The sequence below is a fragment of the Xiphophorus maculatus genome, chromosome 12 (assembly GCF_002775205.1).
Source record: "Xiphophorus maculatus strain JP 163 A chromosome 12, X_maculatus-5.0-male, whole genome shotgun sequence".
NCBI classification, from domain to species: Eukaryota; Metazoa; Chordata; class Actinopteri; order Cyprinodontiformes; family Poeciliidae; genus Xiphophorus; species Xiphophorus maculatus.
Window position 1 is genome coordinate 29,754,571 of NC_036454.1, and position 22,736 is coordinate 29,777,306.

At 42.0% G+C, this 22,736-nt stretch overlaps 1 protein-coding gene across 2 annotated transcripts in view; it reads left to right on the forward strand.

The window, feature by feature from the left end:
* Positions 1 to 22,736, forward strand: part of LOC102221065 (netrin receptor UNC5D) — a 226,292-nt gene that overhangs the window by 125,201 nt on the left and 78,355 nt on the right. For both annotated transcript variants that reach the window (XM_023343786.1, XM_023343787.1), the window contains exons 3-6: positions 2,137 to 2,280; positions 5,299 to 5,402; positions 17,963 to 18,143; positions 18,886 to 19,053. In XM_023343786.1, coding sequence (XP_023199554.1) covers positions 2,137 to 2,280; positions 5,299 to 5,402; positions 17,963 to 18,143; positions 18,886 to 19,053 — 597 coding nt within the window. The remainder of the gene's footprint in view (positions 1 to 2,136; positions 2,281 to 5,298; positions 5,403 to 17,962; positions 18,144 to 18,885; positions 19,054 to 22,736) is intronic.

Here is a 22,736-nt window from a genome sequence, read left to right on the forward strand (position 1 = left end):
GCTACCGGCTTTGAGCCCTGGCGTCTGCTCAGTCGTGCTGCCTGGTTGTGTGGACTTTTTTGGGACATTCATTATTAAAATCATTTATTCATCCTACCTGGGTTTGCTGCGTCTGCCTCACCACACCGCTTCATGACACTCAGGTTGTGAAAGGTGACACAATGAAAGCTGGGTTTAATCGTGTACTTGTAGTGTCCAGCGAGGGACATTCCCAGGACCAATGTGTGACCCTAACCCTGAGACGGCCCCTCTGCTGGAGATGACCCCCAACCTCCCAGGTTAGAGGTCATCTCCACTTACTTGGCCTGAACACTTCTCTTTATACTTTCTTTATTTGTCTTCTTCGTGCCTGACAATACCTTGCTGTTATTCTTCCAGATTGGGACCCACCTCTGGTTTTCTTGATGTTTAAAGGCTGATACGCTCTTCAGATTCTATAACACCAATTCCTTCCTTCACCTGTAACAGATTCTAAAAAGGTTCCTCATGATCTCTTCAGGAGAAGTTGTAAAGAACCGTTGCGTTGTGGGTAATGGTGGATGATGTTGGCAGCGGTGTAATCCAAAAAACCACTTAACATAAAAAATGTTTTCCTTGCCATTCATGCCTTAATGGAGAAAAAGTGATATAATTACAATGCAAATGTGTTCTATTTTTGCTCCCAGCAGGATGAATTATTTTGTGTTGCTGTGTCACTTTAAGACGGTCCCACTGAGCCCCAGCTGGGCCCCTAGAGCTCCACTATTCAAACTCGTAGGAGAGCCCACAGCGGACTGCTGTGCCAAGTTACTTTGTCTGGAATGAGCCCACAGTGGCACTAGAGGGACGTTGTTGCTTCCACCTCAGTGTTGAGCAGCCGCTCTCAGTTGGCCCCTACATGTGATTACAGCCGAGCGATGAAGTTGCCTTTAGATATTTCTTCCTTCCTCTTGTATCCAAACTTGTCATCCAGTCGGTGATGTAATTTATGATTTCAGACTCTCAGAAGCACAATGACATGATCAGCCCAGTTCTACTAATAGACCTACTTTATTGATTGGTCCAATTAGGTTCCTGAAGAAAACCCAGTTATGGTTCACCTTTGTTTCCTGCAAGTGGAGATTACTCATAACGGCTTCATCATGTATTATAATAAAAACAGTCCAGTGTTAGGGCTTGACGGTGAACATTTCATCCACTAATCCTTCCTTCGTCTGCTCCCACTTATCCTTGTAGGGAAGGCTGGTCAATAAATCAATGACAAAATACATAACAATAGACACATGCTCAATATTAATAGATAATATGTTCGACAGAATTTTCAATAATTTCACTGAACTCTGATCCAGAGCTGCACAGCATTCTGGGGGATGTAGGCAGATGGAAAGACTTTAGCCGCTCATCCTCTCAGGTGGGTGCTAAGTAAGGTGGGTGGCATCAACTAACACAGTTTTGGGTTACCTAGCAACAATGTGGTGAGTAACTTGCGCAGCAGCAGTTTCAGATTTGAACGCTGTGCCTCATAACTGCTGAAAGGTGAAGGGAGTAAATGATTAGAACACACACACACACACACACATTACAGTATTTCAGATATTTATAACAAAAACTAATCAACAATTGTCAATATCTATCGATATGAAACGCTTATATTGTGATGAGTTTTTCAGCAATATTGCCCTGCCCTACTTGTAGGGCCGCTGGGGGCTGGTGCCTACCTTCAATGGTCATTGGGGAAAAAACGTGTTCCACCCTGAGGAGGCCCTGTATGACAGACACACACTCATAACTGTGCTTTCTGCTATCTCCATGCAGAAAGAGTCCAGGACATGGTTTGTACCCAGACTGGCCACATGGCCAACCACTGCTCTGTAGAACAGTAACAAAAGTTGTCAGCAGATGGATAAATCAGACGACCATCTGGGAGCGGAACAATCTGGTGTCTACAGTCAAATACTTCTCCATCTTACCCTGTCCCAACCCCTGGCTGATAACCCCTGGCAGAACTTCAGATCATCTTGACCTTTGCAGGATTTTATGACAAAAAAAATAAAAGATTTATTTGGGGTTTTTTTGAAGCCATTGAGTCTAAAGTAAGGTATCTTGTGCATACATATCTGTGATAACTGATTGCCTTTATCTTCTCTTTTCTCCCAGGGCTGAAGGTGCGTGAGGTGATGATCAATGTGTCCCGCCAGCAGGTGGAGGACTTCCACGGCCCCGAGGACTACTGGTGTCTCTGTGTGGCCTGGAGCCACCTTGGCACCTCCAAGAGCCGGAAGGCAACTGTCCGCATCGCCTGTGAGTGTGGAGGTCATTCATTAGCATCGCTTTTCACAACAACAAACACACAAACAAACAAAATAATAGGAGAACCTGTTTATCTATGTGTGAATTTTAGAGATGAAGAGTTGGACTGAAGTTAAATTTGCTGTTTGTATGACGTCCATCTTGCTTCATTTCTCTGTCTGGTGGAATCAAGTGCATAGCTCTTATGTAGCTTGTAGCCTGTAATCTTCCATTTCTCTTGGTTACACCAATGATTAAATCGCTTTTTGACAGTAGACGGACCATTTCACACACTACCCTACCATCACTCAGGAGAAAGACACCAGGATAACTGTATTCCACTAGAGGCAGAGACTGACCTCTTCTCACGTGGAGGAAGCACTCCAACCGTTTTTAGATGTAAATAACCGCCTCAGACTCAGAAATAATTACAGTGCATTTGGAGAAACTTCAAAAACTGCAGGGGCAAGTCCTTTAAGTCTGCGTCTGCATTTCACCTACCGATTTCTGCTAAATATAAAAATCATTTGTCATTTCTCTTGGAGTGATTTTTTTTACAGTATTGTTTTTCTTTCTCCCAGTTGCAGAACACAGAGCAAAAACAACACAGAAAACTGTAATATGAGACACTTTCAGAAAACATGGAGACTATGCATTATCTGCGACGTTGATAAAGTAAGATGACAGAATGACTTTTTTTTTGTCTCTTATCACCATGCTGAGATGAATGTGTGAACAGAGGAATGGTCGACTCCATCCCTTCTTACGTTTGGTAAAATGTTGCCTTGAAATGTTCCCTTTGATGTGATGAAGGTCCTTTTAAACTCCCATTTACTCTTCTGTTAATGTAGGAGTCAAATGTTATTCACAAATAATAACTCTGGCAGAGTAACAGCCTTTCTTGAGCTGTTGCGATATTGGGGGAAAATAACGAAAACCACCTAAGTGAAGTCTCAAAAAGCATAATCCTCTTCCTGTCCGTTACCGGGTGAGTTAAAGGTCAGCTGGTAGTACGAGATCTGGGCATATGCATCTAGTTTTCAGGTTTTTTAGTGTTTTGTAAGGAAAGATTTTGTGGCACTACTACTTCAGTCACAGTGTTTCAGACAGGAAATGGGTAGAGAGAGAAGCTACTGAGTTTGATTACTCTCGGGTCCAAAATCTAAAATATTGGCCTTGATCAAACTTGGGACTATATCATTCCACCAATATAAAAGTTCTGTATCACACACTTTGTGTTTTAAAACTCAATATAGATTGATCCTTGCTTGAGTTCATGACAAAAGAATCACATTCCTTTAGGAACACAGTTTTCCTGCATAATGCAGATCACAACTGTGGAACACAGAAGGCTCCCTTCTATGTTTAGTTGAAGTCATGTTCTTCATTTTTGAGAAAAAAGTAAGATTTATTTTAAACAAATCAAACTGAAATTCTTTGGTTTTTCCTGAAATATTGCTATAATCTCATCTCATACTTGTGAACCCAGAACCATGTTCCATCTCGTCTCGTCCCTGAAATAATAGCTGAGACTTTCAGCCTAAGCGTAGCTGTGGTTCCATCACAAATGTGCACTGAAAACCTTGTCCGTGTTACGGTATTGTCAAGCAAACACAATTTTGCAATTGCTGTGTTTTCATGAAATTAGAAAGATAAGCTTCATAAGACATTAAAAAGCATGCTGCGACATGATCCTCCCTCTACTTCCTGTTGTTTTCTTCTTTGTGGTTTGCGCCGGTGGCAACATCGGCTGACGTGACTCAAATGGTGAGAAAAACGTTTATTCTACTGCAGTTCTGTGAAATAAACCAATTTTGACACAACCAAAAAAAAAAAAAAAACTCATCGTAGCACCAAAATATTTAATCAAAAAATGGCTTTTGGTTTTTAAATTGACGTGTTTCCGTTTAGCAAATTTATTTTTGAAATGCCAAATTGCACAATTATACGGTCAATGGACACACAGCTGTGCGATGCTTTTCTCTCCTTTCTCTCCTCATTGATCGGCTACAGAAATGTTGAGATGACTGAGTTCTTCACCACAAAGGGAAAAGTTTCCGCCGAGGTGGGGACATGCTGTAAAAACATGCCAGAATTTTGTCAGGCCACAAAAAACATTTATGGTTTACATGATCCCTGGTGTATCAAGCATCACTGAACGATAATGTGCCTGAAAGGCCCTGAATCCAGCGGTGATGGCGGCCATGTTGTGAGAACACCAACAGTTCAATTGGGTGAAAGATTTTGAAAGGATATTTTCAGCTACTTTGATCCACTGTCGTTCTGTTTTGCTCAAGGAGTGTGTGCCTGGCATGTTTTCAGACTGGTAACAACAGCATACTTCTTAGAGTTAAAAAAATTCGAATCACCTTCTGACTGGTTTTTTATCAAAACTATGACGGTGTTTGCCTTCTAATAGGAAAAGGAGCCTTCTGAACGAGCAGCCTCTGCTTTAGGTTGGACCAGAAAGTCAAACCCAATTGAGCTGATTTTTTTTCTCAACATAAACTGAATTAGGTTGATCAGCGTTAAAACCCCAAAGCCGCCTGATCAAGTTCGACGCAATCAGTCAATTTCAGCCTGTGGTGTCTAAAACCAATACTCCCACTCGAAGATGTCAGAGGTTATCTGAAAGCCCTCCTCCGTATTGAATTTATTGGTTTGACTTACTGGAAGCAGAGAAAAAAGAAAATCAAATGCTGTGAGCAAAGAAGATGTGTGAAAATCCTTATCTGGCAGGTTTTGCGCATCATTGTATTTGCACTTATTTGACACTTACTTATCTACGAGCTGAGTTCTGGTTTTGTGACCTCTACAAACACAGGACTCTGTTCATAATCTGTCAGGACTGAGAAAAGCAGCCAATTTAAATGTCATTAGAGGTTGACTAAGATCCCTCACCAGGTCAACTAGAGCATGGGGTTTGTCCTGCAAAGCACCATGGGACTGGACCGGTGCTGCATCGTCTTGTGGAGCTGAAGTCCAGGCTAACGGTGACACCTGACATCTGCCTCTTGTCTCCCCACACAGATTTGAGGAAAAACTTTGAGCAGGACCCCCAGGGGAAGGAGGTGCCCATCAACGGGATGATCGTTCTGCACTGTCGCCCTCCAGAGGGAGTGCCAGCAGCGGAGGTGAGGCGTTCCCCTCCATGGATCCGCCCATGCTGAAGCTGGAGAAGTTTGTGCTCCCCCAGCTTCCAGGAAAGATCTGGAGGATGACTTTGTAGCACTTTGACAGGGAGTTCAACATCCTGAGCCGGTTTCCCTTCATGTTATTTTTCACCGATAAGTTAAGGATCGTTTAAAAAACAAAAAGGATCTTTCAGAATATTGGATGCTGTTAATTCAAAGGAAAAACCACAAAAACACCTAAAATCAAAAGTTTGATGTTATATCAAAATTTTTAAAAAGTATTGATATCAGTATTGGCAATACGGGCCCTGTATTTACTTGCAGTATAAAACATCTCCACCAGTTAAAAATGCTCCTTTTAAAAAAAATTTCATTTTCCAAAAGGGTCTTCATTTTCTAGAATCAGATCTTCATAGTTCATAGAAATAAATACTTCCTAGTTTAGCTGGCACACGTATTTGAAAAGGGAAACAGTGATGTGAATTACAGTATGCCGCCTGTGACTCCTGACATGTAAGTAAAGACACCCAGAGCAACGGGAGCGTTCCAGCAAACCCTCCCTAAATAGAACCGGTGGAAACCGCACGGCACAAACTGACTCCACTGTGAGTGACTGGAGACTCATTAGCTCCTCTTTACACCGCTGCTGACAAGGATTATTTCCAAACAGTGGATGTGCTGACCCCCCTCCACACACCCACACCGCAAGCTCACATTCTATTGTGTGTGCACTTTCATGTTGCAGCAGCAGCCGCGCCGCAGCTGAAACCTCACACCGGCCGCGCTCATGGATGCCATCTCAATATTTCATGGAGGAGGTGCGCTGAAATCGACAGGGCCGGGCAGCGCTGGCTCGCCCTCTTTCCATTATTCACTGCCGTCTCCTGTGACCGCGCTCATTTGTGTTGACAAAGGACTAGATGGGAGATTGTGATTCCGTCAGTTCGGCTCACGCTCCGCTATTTTTACCACCTCTGCGGGGCCGCGCCGCAGCCGGAACGACATCAATCCTCCATTTTTTTCCCCCCATGCCGGATCATTCTCGTGCTGCGAGGGAGCCGGCCGAGGCTGACCTCTTCCTAAATCTTCGTCCTGCGCACGACATCCGCGCGTCCAGACCGGAACAAAGTGCCTCCTGGAGGAAAGCCTTTGAGTTTCCTCGAAACATCAGGCAAATTCTAAATGTTCGCGCAACAGAAAGGAGAGACAGTCACAGGAAGACGAAAGGAGCTCTGCCAGCAGCAGGCTCTGCTCCTCTGTCCTGTTGGACGTTTTTACCTCTTTACTTCTCTGGTTCAAAGTCTCCAAGTTTATACAAGCAGGAAATCACAGTGGTCTGCTGACAGCTGAACATCCATGTTAATTATAATTAGTATCAAAATCAAATAGATGATGCAGTTAAATGACCAGCATGATTCATTTTCTATAGTTTTATCATAATGACACATTTTTCTTAATCCAGTCTAGATTCAATGATCAGTACATTTCTATCAACTGATTACTGGGGCTGCATTAGTTTTTCTTTGTGGGGTTTTATTGTGTCTTGTTTTGTTGTTTCAACCAATCATTAGCTGCATTTCCACTCCAAATGTGTGCAAACCTTTCTGAATTTTCTGCTATTGTAAAAAAAAACAACATAATCCTGAAAATAACAAGTGCAATTAAAATCACATGAGCTAAGACTTTAACCTATAAAACCTTATATTAGATTTAAAAAAATATTCTTTAGCAGGTTGCTGTCACTTTTTAGCCTTCATCAGTCTTATGATGTAACCGTGGTTGGAAATGTGACTTTGTTTATGACAGATAATCTACCATTGAGACAAACCTCTTCAATCTCTTTCGTTTTAGAGCTACGATCATTTGACCCTGAAACAACGGATGGTTCTCAGCTCTAAACGAACGTGGCCTTCATGTTGATATGTTACCTTTTGTTTGGCATTTTACAGTAAAGACTGATTCTGCTGATCTGCTGCTCTTGCTTAAAGTTTAGCTCTTAAATATGGCCGCCTTTGCATAAACAAAACAACAGCACATATACCAGAAGAAACTGTGTTTCTATTCATGCTCACAGGTTTTGTACAGCAGCATTTCAGTATGTGAGCCATAAGGACTCCCAGATGGTACAGAATGCAGAGACAGCGAGAGAGAAAGAGAGAGGGAGAGAGAGACACAACAACATTCAGCAAAACTGTAGAAAAGTCAGCGCTGTGCTTGAAGACCCTTTTCTCGTAGTAGAAAACACCTTTTATGGAGAACCTGCGAAATAATCATGTTCGCCCAGGCGCCAGTATTCCACAAGTCTGAGGATATTTTTCACATTTCGCATTCGTCCTGTGGCTGTGGACACAAACACAGCCGTGACTTCAGAAGCGATGAACTGACCTTTACAGGTCAAGTGGCTCTGAAACTGACAGAAATGATTTAAGTTTCATAACATCAGCGTTTTGTTCAAGCATTACTTCAGGTTTTTATTGCTTATAGTCACTTTCACCTGTCTTTCAAACTGAAAAGTTGTATTCAACACTTTTATTCATTATTTATGGATTTACCTGAGGCACTGCTTCATTCAGCTGAATTTAAGGTTCAGGGAAAGAAACACGTTTCAACTTCTTTGCTTCCTAAGTGTCATTTTCTAACTCTGCTCTCAGGTTTGCATAAAATGTTTTATTGAGGATCCAGAAGTTTCAGCATGATGAATAATAATGTCTACTGGGATCGGTGATTTAAGCACAAGTGCAAAAGGATATTAGGTGTGTGAGTTTGGATCCTCGGTCGCAAACAAATTACAAATAGTTCAAAACTAATCTCAGAGTGAGTAACGCATAGAAAACTGAACAGTATTCCCCAGTTATTCGCTTCCACCAGTCAGATCCAGTGTTTTCAAGCTAGTGTGACTCATTCTAAAGGGCTAAGAAACTAACCAGAGAGCATCGCTTAGGAAACGACACCTTCATTTCTGAATGTTTACTTCTGGCTCATTTCTAAACTTGACATACTAGCCTCGTAAGGCATGGTGGTGGAAGTGCTAGAGTTGGTTAAACTCTCAGAATAATACGAAAATAAATCCAACTTTTCAATTCTAAATGGCGACGTTGTGAAATAATGGGTATTATCGTCAATTCAAGTTATTTCATAATTTGCATTTGTTAGAACTTGGCTCGAGCTGAAGGCGTCTTGTGGTCCTTGATGAGGTATGATTTATTAGCAATTGCTGTATTTTTATTTTTTTTTTACACCATTTCATAGGTGTATGAAATGGTGTAAAAATAAAAAATAAATTCCAGCTTGACAGAACATGAAGTTGTGGAGGAAAAAAAAAAAATCCCAAAACAGTTACATGTGGATTCTTAAACATATTAATTTTAATGCTTTTCAAATACAAGGCACAAAACTTTCAAATGTTCCACCACCGGTGAAGTATTGCACCGCTCTGGTTTCAGACGATGTGCTGGCATAGTTACTACATTCAGAAGCCAAATGCAGAGGTGGTGTTTGCTTGACGTCGCTTCTTTCTTCCAGAGTAAACGGCTAAAGCAACGTAGCAGCTCCACCAGCTGCACTTATTCAACAGAAGCCATTTTCCATCAAGTGCACGTTTGCACAGATGCCTAACCACATGTAGCTTGTAAAATTTGCCGGGCCACATGTTAATAAAGTTAAGTCCCAACTACTATTATCTTTCCCATCAATAATAATCCTTATTGGGTATTACCATCAATTTCCACATTAGCCACATGGCTGCGGCGGTTCTGTTGGGTCTGGAAGCCGTCATCGCACCATATGCTTTGTTTAAGACTAAATTAGTTTCTGTAGCTCGGTTTCTAATGGAATTATTCATGATGCTGTTATGAATTCGTTTGACAGCAATAACACTTGATCACACTTTAATGACATATCCAATATGTTCAGCTTTGAGTCCTCGAGCTTGAGTGAAATATTCATGGCACAGTTGGAAATGCTTCATGAGAATAATGTCAAAATCAGCAACATGAGAGTGTGATGTATAGTTGGTGCATACGGCCTGATTGTGAGCTGGTTTATGATGTTACTTCTGGTAGAAGATTTCTTCTGCTGGCAGGTTCAATGTGCTTTGTTTTGTTTTATTATCACGTTATAACAAAAGAAATCAACTTTGAAAACAAACGGGTCATCGTGGTCTCATGTGAGTCTTACTGGACACGGTTTTGATTCAATATTTCAAATCTGGTCATAATAAAGTCAGTGTTAGTTTTATTTTATTTTATGTACCTTTGTGTTAAGTCTGATTTTAGGGTCTAAAGTTTTATTCGACTTGTTGGGGATTATGAAGGTAAATAAAACTTTCATATTGGTATGATTTCAATAAAGAAAAATATTAATAAATATTTGAGAAGTCATAGAAGTCAATATAAAGGTAGACGAATCCTCTCAATGAAAACTGCCCTTTTTATGCATGAATTTTGATAAGAAATGTCACAATTGCTTAAGTGGGGGTAAAAAAAAGTTGTATTCTGCTGTGCCCAGTAGAAAATCAATGGGAAATAATGATAAAAAAGTTGCATCTCATTATACACTTTGACATTAAGAGTTTACATGAAGTACATGATGGAAAACTTTCCATAATTTTCAATATAATAGTATCCATTACCTTTTGAAAGAAATAAAAACAAGGATCTGTCCCATGATGGACCATCCAAAATATAACTTATTTTCTTAGTTGTCTGTTTTGCGTAATTTGTACTTATTGAAGTATTATTACAGAACTATTTTACCGCAAAAGAGTATCAAGAATTTTAAAGCCCCCATTTGCCCCCAAGTTTATTTAAGCTTTAAAGTGAGTTAAAAGCAGCAGAATGATTGACATAGTTAATAGTGTAGCACTAGCTTACAACCACAATCGGGATGGAGCAAACCTGGATGAACGTACACACACACACTCACACACACGCATCCAGGAAAAAGATCAAGTCAAAGTGACCACTGTGCCATAACAGACAGCAACAAATCAACCAGAATATGAATATAGTGCCTATAAATATGTATATCTCTCTACACACAAACACACACAAGATGACAACAAGACAAAACAACAAAAAAACAGCACAAAAATGAACAAATAATAAACAAAAATGGATTTTAAATAGGTAATTTTATCGGTCATTCTTTCTCCAAGCTACAACAAGTCCCCAAATATGTGGATCCAAAAGTGAATAAATAAAAATACAGAGTAATGAGCAACATAAAATGCAGTGAAAAAACAAGATTTTTTTATAACCAAATAAAACATCAATATACCAGCAAGAATTCCTACATGTAGTAATCCTGTTTTTAAATGTTCTATCTGAAAGCATCAGTGCTTCTGATGAAAGTGTTCACTGAAGTCCATCATTCTGCTCTATTTACTAGTTTCTTATTATTTATTTACTCATTCATTTTGTTCTGTCTCAGTAGACTTATGGTTCTCTGTGTGTTTCAACAGACCTGGGCTTCATCAAGGCATTCCGGACACATCGATTTAAAACCAGCATCTGGATGCAAAATTGATATTTTTATTATATATATATATTTTTTTTTTGTTGTTGTTGTTGTTTTCTGATTTTGCTCACATAACCCTTTTGTGAAGTTAAAATCCTCACAATTACTTCACATGTTAAAGTGTTATTAAGCCAGTATTTTTTCTCTGACATGCTTTGGAACAATCCAAGCTTGCTCGCTCAGACTCTGAAAGCAAAATACCCTCATATCCATTTTAGAGCTTATCCACAGCCAACGTCTCAAACAAAGCTGTGTCGGCGCTAGGTGTGACATTCAGATTCTCAATTGTATCTGAAGAGCAGACAGTGTAATTTGCCCACAGTTAATAAAATGTTCGAGTCGATTATTTGCGGTTTGGTTCCGCTCCAGCCAAACAGCTCCTTTGACTTCACACATTTCTGGGAGTGAATGTAGAGCACATGCTTTAGCTGTGGGAGAAAGGAAGCCATGAGAACCCCGGTATAATGAGTTTCTTTTGAGTTGATTCTCAGGGAGAAAGTGTGAAATGAGAAGCAAAAACCAGAAGCCAATTTCCACTTCCCTGAATGAAAGCCTTTAATCCGAGAGGAATCCTGCTTGATCTGCAGTAGCTGAGGTAGACCGACCGGGCCACGGCACAAAGGCGGCGAATCAACTAAACGCTCCCGTACTGCGGAGCACGCCCAAGCTCAGTGTACACAGTGAGCCGCTGCTTTATAACTAGGAACCATTAACCTCCATCCCAACCACCGTCTCTGTACGACTCAGTCCTGGGTGCAGATTCTTTGTTCGTCTCATAGGTCACAGAGAGTCTCCCACAGAGACGATGAAGAGCTGCATTAAGCAATCCCATCCCAGAAGTTCCCTCTGTTTACCTGGTTAAGATAAGACAGATTGAGGTGGGATGGTAATGCAGTGGCACAGCACTGGAAGCAAAAGACAGGTGACATTTGGGAAGCAAACGGGGAGGCAGGAACGTGACACACACACCCCCACCTCCCTCTGTCACTTGTATCCTGTGATTAACCTCTAGGGCAGGAGAGAACAGCCGAACTCCCCCAGACTCCACCTGCTGCCGACAGGCCTGCTGTTTGAGCGAACATAGAGTAGCGTTGGGTCAGAGCCCCATCCCAGACTTATTCATGTTCTCTTCACCCGTACCACCGATTAGCGGCGGGGAAGATGCGTGAAGAGGATTAGCTCTGTGTTCCTCAGGGTTTCCTCTGATATGCAGCTCAGTAGGTCCCCGCCGGCGTCCCTGGGTCCCACAGCGCGCCGCTCGCAGTGGCGCTTAATCCATGTAATTGCGTTGATGAGACACTCGGCAATTAAAAAGTTCTTCAGCCCGTACGTGCTTTGCCGATGGTGTCAGAGTTAATGTAACCCCTAGCCTGACCGTGACTCAGCAGACTTGTCTCCCACCAGCCCCAGAGAAAGCTTTTTCTTCCTGCAACACCTTGACACTGAGTGACCGCCAGACGCCCTGGGCAGGGGCGATGAGGCGCGGGAGCAGCACGAAGAATGCATCAGTTACCGAGGTCATGATGGGGGCTCTCCTCATAAGTCTTGAGGACGGCGGCGGTGTCGCTCGCCCCCTTTGCTCCCCTGTCCTCTAATTGCCCGTCAACCGCTACATTTCTCAGCATCTAATCATCGGCAAATGTCAGCTGGATGAGCTGTGTTCGTGTGCATAAGCTGATGAGAGGACCCCGCCGACGCAGCGGGCCGGGGGGGGGGGGAGGCGACCTTCAGGGGAGGTCTGGGTAATGAAATCACAAAAGGAAGCTCTACCGCTGGAAACTCCTCTGTCAATCCTGACACTGATGACCGCGTCCTAATTGAAACAAATGTGCCAATTAGGTAATTCATTTCTCACATCCACTGACTTGCACGGGCAAATTTGTATCCCTGTCATCTATTCCCCTCTGTCTCTCTCTCCCCTAATATCTCTCTGTATTAGGGAAGCAACATTGAGTATTAAAAGTATCAACGTATCGATTAGTAAGTATCAATTAAGTAACGATTAGTCTATCAATGGACTTTCTTAATTGATAAGCAGCCGTTTTCTAATAAAACAAGTTTTCTGTTGTATCAAGAGCGTGGTCTCCATGATATGCAAAATTTTTCATGTTAAGCTGAACGTATAAAAAGAAGAGATGTTCAGAAGTGCAGACTTTACTTTACACTAAGTGTCAAAGAAGTGGACAGACTGTGATATAGCTCTCAGCTGGCTGGACACTCTATGATCAGTGCCGACAGTGAAACTTCATGCTGTTTAAGGCGTGACACACAGGAAGTGATGTCGCACCCTCTCCATTCATTTCCTATGGAACTTGCTCTCCTCCAGCCAAGTAACCAGCGACATTCATACAAAACCACATAAGGAGGTTTTTGCATCCCCCGCTGGACTTTGTTCAGAGATTCACTTTCCTTCGCTTTAAGGATGATCAGCGGCGCCTTTTGCTGGTTGGTGGCCAAACTGCAACACAGAAGGTTTTAGAGGATGTTATTTGTTTAAATGGTAAATTGCCGGTACCTGTATAGCGCTTTATCAAGTCTATATGACCCCAAAGTCCTTCACAGTACATTCTGACACACATTCACACACCGATGATGGTAAGCTACTGCACAGCTTAGCTGGACAGCTGGGGCAGTCTGACAGAGGTGAGGCTACCATGCACCTCTGTCATGGTAGCCTCACCATGGCAGAGGTCATGGTGCCACCGGGCCCCCTGATCTGGGGAGTGAGGTGTCTTGCTCAAGGACACAACGACAGAGGCGGATTGAGTAGGGATTGAACCACAACTTATAATTGCGGGACAAACTCCTACCACCATCGCTATTTGATCATCCTGTTCAAATAGAACTCCTTTCAATCTAAAAGCCATTAATCAACAATCAGAAGTTAATCAATTAATTGCTTCCCTGCTGTGTGTGTCACTTCTTTTGCCTCATGAATCTTCTCATGACGACTCCATGGCTGCTCAAAGCAGGCAGACCCCAGACTGAGAGGGGCCTGCTGATGACATACAATAATTGCCTCTTTCAAGTCAGAGATTTCTGCGGATAAAAGAGAAATACATGCATGAAAGAGGGGGGCAGCTGAAAAGACAGAGGGTGTGGACGGGCGCCACGGCTCGTGCCACCCATCCAGACGGATGACTTTAATAATGAGAGATTAGACTCTATCCCGCAGTCCTCTGCCTTCTTATCGACGCACGGCGCTTCACCTCTGATGAAACCCGGGTGCAAGGCCGTCTTTTAATTGTAGATAAGAATCGAGACTGCTTTGAGGATCGGCTTCTACATTTGCACTGAGACGGTGTGGGGAACATAGTTACAGTCTACCCATCGCCTTTGAAAAGGAGACGATTCCAGCCAGCCAATGCAAGCTATAATTAGCTGAAATAACTGATAAAAATGACAGAACAATATGGGGTTTTCTATTGGTGAAAGTGATTTTTGAATTTCAGGATGGGTGATGATTGATGTTTTTGCCCTACTGTTATTTAGTTGACTGTTTTCTATTTTTACTCATGATCAGAAATTCATATAGGCCTAACTGACCAATGCCCTGTCTTGCGCGCACACACACCCTCTCACGCCCACGCACATGAATAAGACAAGATCTGATAAAATCCCAGCAAAGCAACTTTTGTACATGACAGTACATTACATTTGAATTTGGTCAACACTGAGGAAGTTACTGATTTAACTCTGAGACCAGATTCCAGTTGGAAACCGTTGCTCAGCAGAGCAAATTGACTCAAAGCTTTATCATAAGCAGTTATTTCTCTCTGAAATGACATTTGGCATCTAATCAAATTACTGGAAAAAAATCATGTAAAAATAATAACACATCTTTCCATTTCTTCTTGTAGACGTGTTTGTTCAGAACTTGTTCCCACTTGCTCATCCAGGTCTTACTGAACCCTCATTTGGGTACTGATGCCCAGTCATAATGGAGCAGAAAAGAATCGTACCAAAACAGGTCTCACCCAAGAATGAAATTCTCTGCAATGTGTTGGTGCATTAAGACTTCCTCTCACTGGAAGAACCTTTTCCCTAAAAGTTATGACTATTCCTCCACCAAACCTTTCATTTGGCACAATGTAGTCAGAAAAACTCAGGGTTTCACCTCACTTCGTAGAACTCATCTCTAAGAGCCTAGTGGCTTTTACCTTTCACCGCGGTGTGTAAGGCTTGGATACAGCCATGAAGAACTGTTCCATCACACACACTAGGCACAGCTCTTGAACTATGCCGTGTTTCTTTGCATTTCCAAAGGTGTGCCACAGGGCCCATCCTTGGCCCCACTCTGTTCTCCATTTATATTAATGATTTTTCACAAGTTGTTAGTAAAGGTGCTGTGCATTTATAAGCTAATAACACCATATGCTTTTGGTCCATCCCCTGAAACGCTCTCACTCTCCAAAGCAAAGCGCCTTGGACATCCAAAACACCTTTTTGAATTAAAGGTCTAAATGCCCCCTCGCTGCAGATGAAACGATCTTTGATCAGGCAACAAAGTACAAACACTTAGGAATCTGGCTGGACAGTTAATTTTCTTTCTAAAAAGAAAGAAACTTGGATTTCTGTACAGAAACCTCTTGTCTGAAGCTTGGAGTTCTGTTGCTAATGACTTCAGAAAATTAGCAAGTCTTTCCCACAGTGGCCCTCAGCGTGCAATGACCCCGCTCTCTGGTTGCACCTTCCCTCGTAGCTGTGTCTTTTCCATTGCTGCTATTTCATTTAACTTTGGAATTTGTAGTTGTAAAGAAATTTTGTGACTAAGGCTCCATTTGCACGAAGCTGCTATTTAACCTGTTCAGTTTAACACAATTCCTGACAAGGATTACATGTTATCTGAGCACTTTGTTGGAGGCAGCTGTTGATTATGAGGTGGAAGCTAAGGATCAAAAGCGTATGTGATGACATTCTAAAGTCACAGTGCCGTATAGTGGCCTGGCATGACAACTACAGCTGACACAGGGTGTCTTAGCTGTGCCGTCTAAACGTGGAACTTTTTCCCAATCAGCATCCGAAGACACCAGCAGCTTTCAGGCAATAGTCTCGTGTAAATGTAGCCTGAATTCACTGCTCAAGTGGCTTCCTATCACAGCACCACATTGGAATTATCTGAACTTCTTAGCTTGAGCCATTCTCTCACAGATGCTGTCTGCAGGTATTTGTGCCAAGTTTATGCACATATGGCCAGGGATGTGACTGGAACTCTTAAATTCCATCAGACGGACTGTGTGACCCAATACCTTTGCCAATATAATGCATACCTGCAGGCTGTCATTTCTCCTGTCCATCATTTCTATCTGTGCCGTCTCCTTATGCCCACCAGCACTTCCTATTTGCATCCAAAGTGTTGATCATTGTAAATAGTGCCTCTGCACTTCCTTTAAATCCATCAGCATTTCCCATTCTGCTATGTTACAAATGTAATTTGCAAGTGCAGCGATGCAGCTCTCTTACCAGGCTAAAACCACTAAAGCGTCACTAAGTTTGTAATTCCTAATTAGTTTTCCTCTCAGGTGCTGGTAATTGGTTCCAGTGCTTCTCCTGACTGCCTAACGGAGGTGGAGATAGTGGTGGAGCCGCGCCCACTGGGACTAATCAGCAGTGGGACGGCTTGTAACACAGCTGACCAGCAGTTCTGCATGCAACGACTTGAACATGAGCGACGTGTTCACGTCGATGTGATCTGAGAATGAGTTAAGTGATGATTCAGAGGTAGCCAGCATGATGTCAGTGTCAAAGAGCTGGGAGGAACGAGATCCGTAGAGGGTCAGGATTATTCAAACCCTGGACCAGTTTGAATTATTTCTTTAAAATATATTTTTTTTGCCATATCAGTAGAAAAATCATTTCAGACTAACATTACCTGTTCTGTCTTTTTCAAGATTTAACATGACCACTCAGGTGTTGTACATCTCTTTTTGTTTGTTTGTTTTTGGCAATATGCTCCATAGAAGTTAAAGACTTAAATTGAAATTGTTAAGAATATTTCTCATTTTGAGCCAGTTTTAAACACTCTTTTAAAAGGAAATCCTTTACACAGTCTTCTTATGTCAAAAGATGTTTCTCCAGACTTCCCCACTTCTATTTTTCCTCCTGCTGTGTCAGTTTTCTTAAACACTTACTGCTTCTTTTTTGAAGTGTGCTACGTTTCTGCCAAGTAAGTCTTGGAACTGTCTGGTAGTTCAGAACTACTTCCTTATGCTTGTTACGTTATTTTCGCTTTAACACTTTGAAGACATCAATAAGGGAACAGGAACAAAAATGTGTTCTTAAAGAAATTATGATTAAGAACAAAAGAAAATCATTTTAAAGGGGTTCTTTGTGAAAAGGATAGTTCAGATTCTAAGAAAATGATGTCGGTAATACTTTTCACCCTTATGACAAATTTTAAAAATGTGATAAACAAATTTGTATCATTCTTGTACTGCAGCGGGATGGGGGGCCACAAAAAAAGTCCAAAAAAGGCCACTTTTTTACACCCCTCTTTTAGTCAGCATGAATGTGATTGTAATTTATGTTTGTTTTATGACACTCTCCTGTTTTCTGTCGTGTGATATTTTGTTGCATGTTTTCGGAACAGGTCGTTGTTGAAAATCAGAATTTGTCCTCAATTTACCTGGTGGAGAAAAGCTGCAGAAACGCAAATAAATCATAAAGAAAATTACCTCAATTGCTGATTTCGCTTCTGTTTCTGCTTATAAATAAAATCCTACTGAAAAAAAACGTGACAGCACATTTCTTTTACTTGTTTCCGAGACAAATTATAGCAGATCTGAAGTTATAATTTGTAAAAAAATAAATAAATAAAAAATGAAAAATAAATTATGCAAAAAGCCTTTGCCTTGTTATCTGTTTGATTGTTAAATCAGTCAGTAATCTGAATAATACAGGAGGCTCCATTAGTTGTGATCCATCATTTATTATTTAGAAGAGGACAAGGGAACGTCACACTGTGTGCGTAAGCTTTGTGATTTGACCTCATTCGCATGTTTTCTTTTTTTTTTTTTTTTTTCTTTTTTCTTTTTTACCTGCAGGTGGAATGGCAGAAAAACGACGAGCTGGTGAGTTCACTGACCGACGACCAGCTGGACACCCGGGCCGACTACAGCCTCATCATCAACGAGGCGCGCTTGTCCGACTCGGGCAACTACACGTGTCTGGCCAGCAACGTCGTAGCGAAGCGTCGCAGCGCCACGGCACCTGTGATCGTCTACGGTACGCCCGCAACAACCCGTCCGCACCGCAACAATGTTTACACGGCCCATTAGATCAATTTGTTTGGCTTCCCGTAACCTTACGCAACAGTGATTAAGAATCCCATCTTGAGGCCTCGGCTGAAGAGCGCCGTTTCCCCTTTATTCCGGCGAATGCATTATTCAACGAGTCAATTTACTGCCTCTCGTTTAAAATCAATGCCTGCTGTATGAAAGGAAATAAGCCACTGTGTCTTAATCTCATTTAAAGGGAGTGTTGCTTGTTAATTATTTACTTGCCTGAAGCCTCGCGGAAATCTCGAGTTCGGCCCCCTTTCAAAGCAGCTGCTCGAGATTCAGCTCCCAAACACGCAATAAACCGGGATCATAGAGTAAAGGGCTTCAGTCACGGCGCTAAGTGGTCGATTCCAACCTGTCAGGCTGTTTGAGTCTGTCGCTTTTAGAAATGGCATTTCTGCTTAATGGCTCCCTTTGCTTTGCACAGCTCCACGTCTTTATCTTAATACGAGAGCAGAGAACACTGACATTGCCAATTAAGGGAAAGGGAGCCGTATATCCAGCAATCTGCTCCTGCTGTTATGCATTGTTGCCCCGTGGAGCCCGCAGGACCATTAATAGCTCCGAGCCTTATTAGAGCTTTAGAGTATGCCAGAGTTCTGTAAGGGAAAAAAGAGCGTGTGTTGTTTTGCACACTCACTCAACTGTTTCCTTTTCTTTTCTAACTTTGCTGGAACTTTCTCCAGTGAACGGCGGCTGGTCGCTGTGGACGGAGTGGTCGGCGTGCAACGTGCCGTGTGGGCGGGGCATCCAGAAACGCTCCAGGACCTGCACCAACCCGGCGCCGCTGAACGGAGGCGCTTTCTGCGAGGGCATGTCCGTGCAGAAGATCACCTGCAACGCGCTCTGCCCAGGTTAGTCCCACTTCTGGTTTTCAGCGAAGACGAACCGGAGCTGGGATGCATGGCGTGCTCCGCAGCACGTCAGTAAAAAAAAATACAAAACGGGAGAAAAATGTGTGTGTGGAGGAAAACTAACACAGTGGTGCCATCGTGCTGTGGGGATACTTTTCCTCAGTAAAGAACTTCTAGCTTGTCAGAGTTGATAAAAGGATGGATGAAGGGAAATCCTAGAAGAAGACCTGTCAGAGGTTGGAACAGGCGGGAGACTGGGCTGGAGGTTCACCAACCATATTCATATGTCAAACTGGTCCAGCCAAAGTCCAAATTATAAACTCAAATGGAAATCTGTAAGAAGACCCGTATATTGAAATTAGTAAACACAAGCTGCTTTTCCATTGAGCTTAAAATTGCTCAAAATGAAATCACGAAAACTTACTTTCATAACAGAAACACAGCAATTTAAAACAAACTTTTTGACAAAAAGGTTTTGCTTCGGGATGAGATGGTTTTTCGGCTTTATCGAAATTAGTGTGCTTCACCAAGCTGCAATGGAAACACTGTTTCTGCATCACGAGTCACGTGATCAACAACCGGATGTTACTACTGCTGGAAAAGACAAATAAGACGACAGGAAGTGGTGGGAGGATGATGGTGCAGCATGCTTTTTTATGATTTACCGGGTGAACAAACTTGTCCGCATGTGATTTTAACTGCATTTCTTTATAATGGAAGCGCCTAAATTACAAAATTGACAAAAGCTTTACGCATATTTGTATCGGAAACGCTGAAATTGTTTATTTAGCAGGATGAGTTTGCTCTAGCTTGCAAATGGGGAATTGCGAAAATTTGCAGAACTGAGACTTGCGTCCCAAAGAGGTGCGGCAGTAACTGCACCAAAAAATGTTCTACGAAGCAATGAACTGAAGCTCACAATTCAAATTCAGCCTTATTGTCAATTTACCCACATGTTCCTGGCATTCACAGGAACTGAAACTGTGTTTTTTGATGTTGTACAGTGAATTCAATTCACAATCAGGTGCTACTTTGTGTTGGTCTGACACAACAAATTCAAATCAAGCACACTAAGGTGTGTAGTTGTCAGAAGAAGCATGTGGGGGTGTAAAATTCTTCTGTCAAGTCCCTGTAAATGAGCTCAATATCCTGACTCAGCAGCATTACAGATGACCGATATTATAGACTGTAAGACACCAATCGAGTGGTGACCTCACTGTGTCCCTAATGGTGCTGGACTGATAAGTGCTGCACCAAGGAGAATCCAAAACCACGAAGGGATTTACTGTGCAAGTTAAAATGATTAGAGGAAGTTGAGAGAGGATAGCAGTGTGTGATACACAGGGAGAGGTAGAAGAGGCTGCAGGACTCGATTAAACGAGTTCATGTCTCCCAGCAGGAAATGTGGAGAAACTTAGGCTGCGTTCACACAGCAGGCGAACTCGACCCACATCTGACTCTTTCAGGGCAGCCTGAACGCCTCAGTTTGGATCTTTTCACCTCTCAACATTCTTATTTGAGCCACTTCCATATGTGGAACTCAGTCGGACAGTTATGCGATATATTTCAAAGAGTCTGCAGTCTGAGCAGTTGTGTCGCACTTCATCCGACCTTTACGTTATTGACGTGTGACGTACATCATAACTCTACCAGAAAAATTGGAAAAAATCTGGATGTAATGGCTGAAAATTATGATTAGGAAATTATAAAGGAAGTGTACATCAGTGAAGCTCATCATAGTCCACCAGTTTTAGGTCTGACAGATTTTCCTACATGAACTGCAGTCAGTGCTCTACAAAAGCAAATTAAGAGCCAAACGAGCCAAAGCTCCTATCACTAAAGTGGACCATTGTTTGGAAAAAAAATGCTTTAATGGTGAGTCAGCAATTTCTGCATTTACATGTAAAATAAATATCACAATTTCATTTTCAAATTCTTGCACAGCAACAAAACTTACACAATGGGAAGCTCAACAGAGCCAGACGACTTACAATAGTTAGAATCTGGGAGACGATGCAGACGGGCGGCAGTGGCTGCATCAGGATGAGGCGTTTCCTCTTCTTTTCCCGTTGACTATTAAGTGTACAAATAATGAACTTTATTGAAACAAGACACATGTAAGGGTTTTAAAAAACTGGATTGTTTAACAAAAAAAAAAGAAAAAAGAGTCCAGCAGTTGAACAGAAACGTTCCCTTGTTTTCTTTTAATCATTCCTCTGTTGTGTCTTATTCAGCTTTTGTGTCCCGGTGAAATTTATACAGCTTGGTTGGAAACCATTAAATCAGCAGGAAAACCCTTGTGTTAGTTTCCCAGGCCTATTCACCAACTGCCAGAGACGGAGGAGGGGAATGCGTCAGGGCAGGAGCTGATAAACACTGGAAGTAACGGCTATGTGAACATTTTCACAAAGCTCCAATCAGACGGGGTAAATTGAAAAAGTTTTATAGATAAGTATATTCAGCGGCTGTCAAGGCACAGCAAGTATGCTTTCCATCTGTCTGCTTCTCTGATCTTAGAGTCTGTTATATCAGGATATTTGCAGGGAAAATATGTCAGAAATGTCTCGTTTAGCTGCAGGTGAATGCTTTACTACCTCTGAGCAGATATCGCCCCCTGTAGACCGCTCGGACTCACTATACTTGCTTTTTTGATTTACACAAGAAGAAACAAAAACACAACAGTGGTGCACCAAGAAAAGCCACCAGTCTTTAAAGGGGCGGTGTTATGTAAAATTGACTTTTTTTTTTTAGCTCTACATCATGTTAGAATGTTACATCCTCATCAAAAACATGCCTGGAGTGTTTGCTTCGATTCTTTCATGCATGTTTGAGAAATCCTTTAATCTCCCGTGGCAACCAGTCGGCTGTGCAAAACGCTGAATTCCCCACTCAGCTCCTTCAGACTAGCCAGAAGCAATTAGCAAACACCTGGTGAAACTGTGCGATGACTGAGCTCAAATGAGCTACTTCTCAGTTCAATGCTGGCTAAAAAAAAAAAAAAAAATGTTGTGAAAGGAGTTTCAGAAACAACAGGAGTTTCTTAAAGAGACAGAGACCCAATTTCAAGGTGTTAAATTACAAAATCAAATTTCTTCAGTCATATTATACATATATATAGGTCATTTTTATAACGACTGAAGGTAGCATAATTAATTGATTGTGCTATAAAATGGCACTATGTGCCTGGAAAACACATAATGCTGAAGTTTAAAAAAACTGTTTATTGGCTTTTATTAAAGGAAACAATCAGAAAACACCTTTAAATGTGTTGTTTTGTTTTTTTGCAATCAGCAACACGATGGTGGAGTGGTCAGGCTTGACACCTCAGAGAAAGGTTTGGAGTTTTCCTGCTTTTCTCTGCATGTCTGGGTTTTTGCTGTCACTCAGTCCAACAGTTCAGAAATATTCATGTTTAGGGCAAATTCCCTCAGGTGCAGCTATGATTGGCTGTTTTCCTTTGTGTTGGTTCTTTGATGAATTGCTAACAATCCCATGATGTACGCCTGTACCTCTCACCCGGAGGGGTTCCAGTAAATGAGTCTATTAAAAATAGTGTCTTTCCTTTCACAGCAGCGCAGAGCGTAAAGGAGTCGATGAGGTGAATGAATGACTGGATCAGGGACTTGAACTTGGATCAGAAAAACTGAGGATTCCAAGCCTTTTTACGCCAGGCGTAAGCCCGA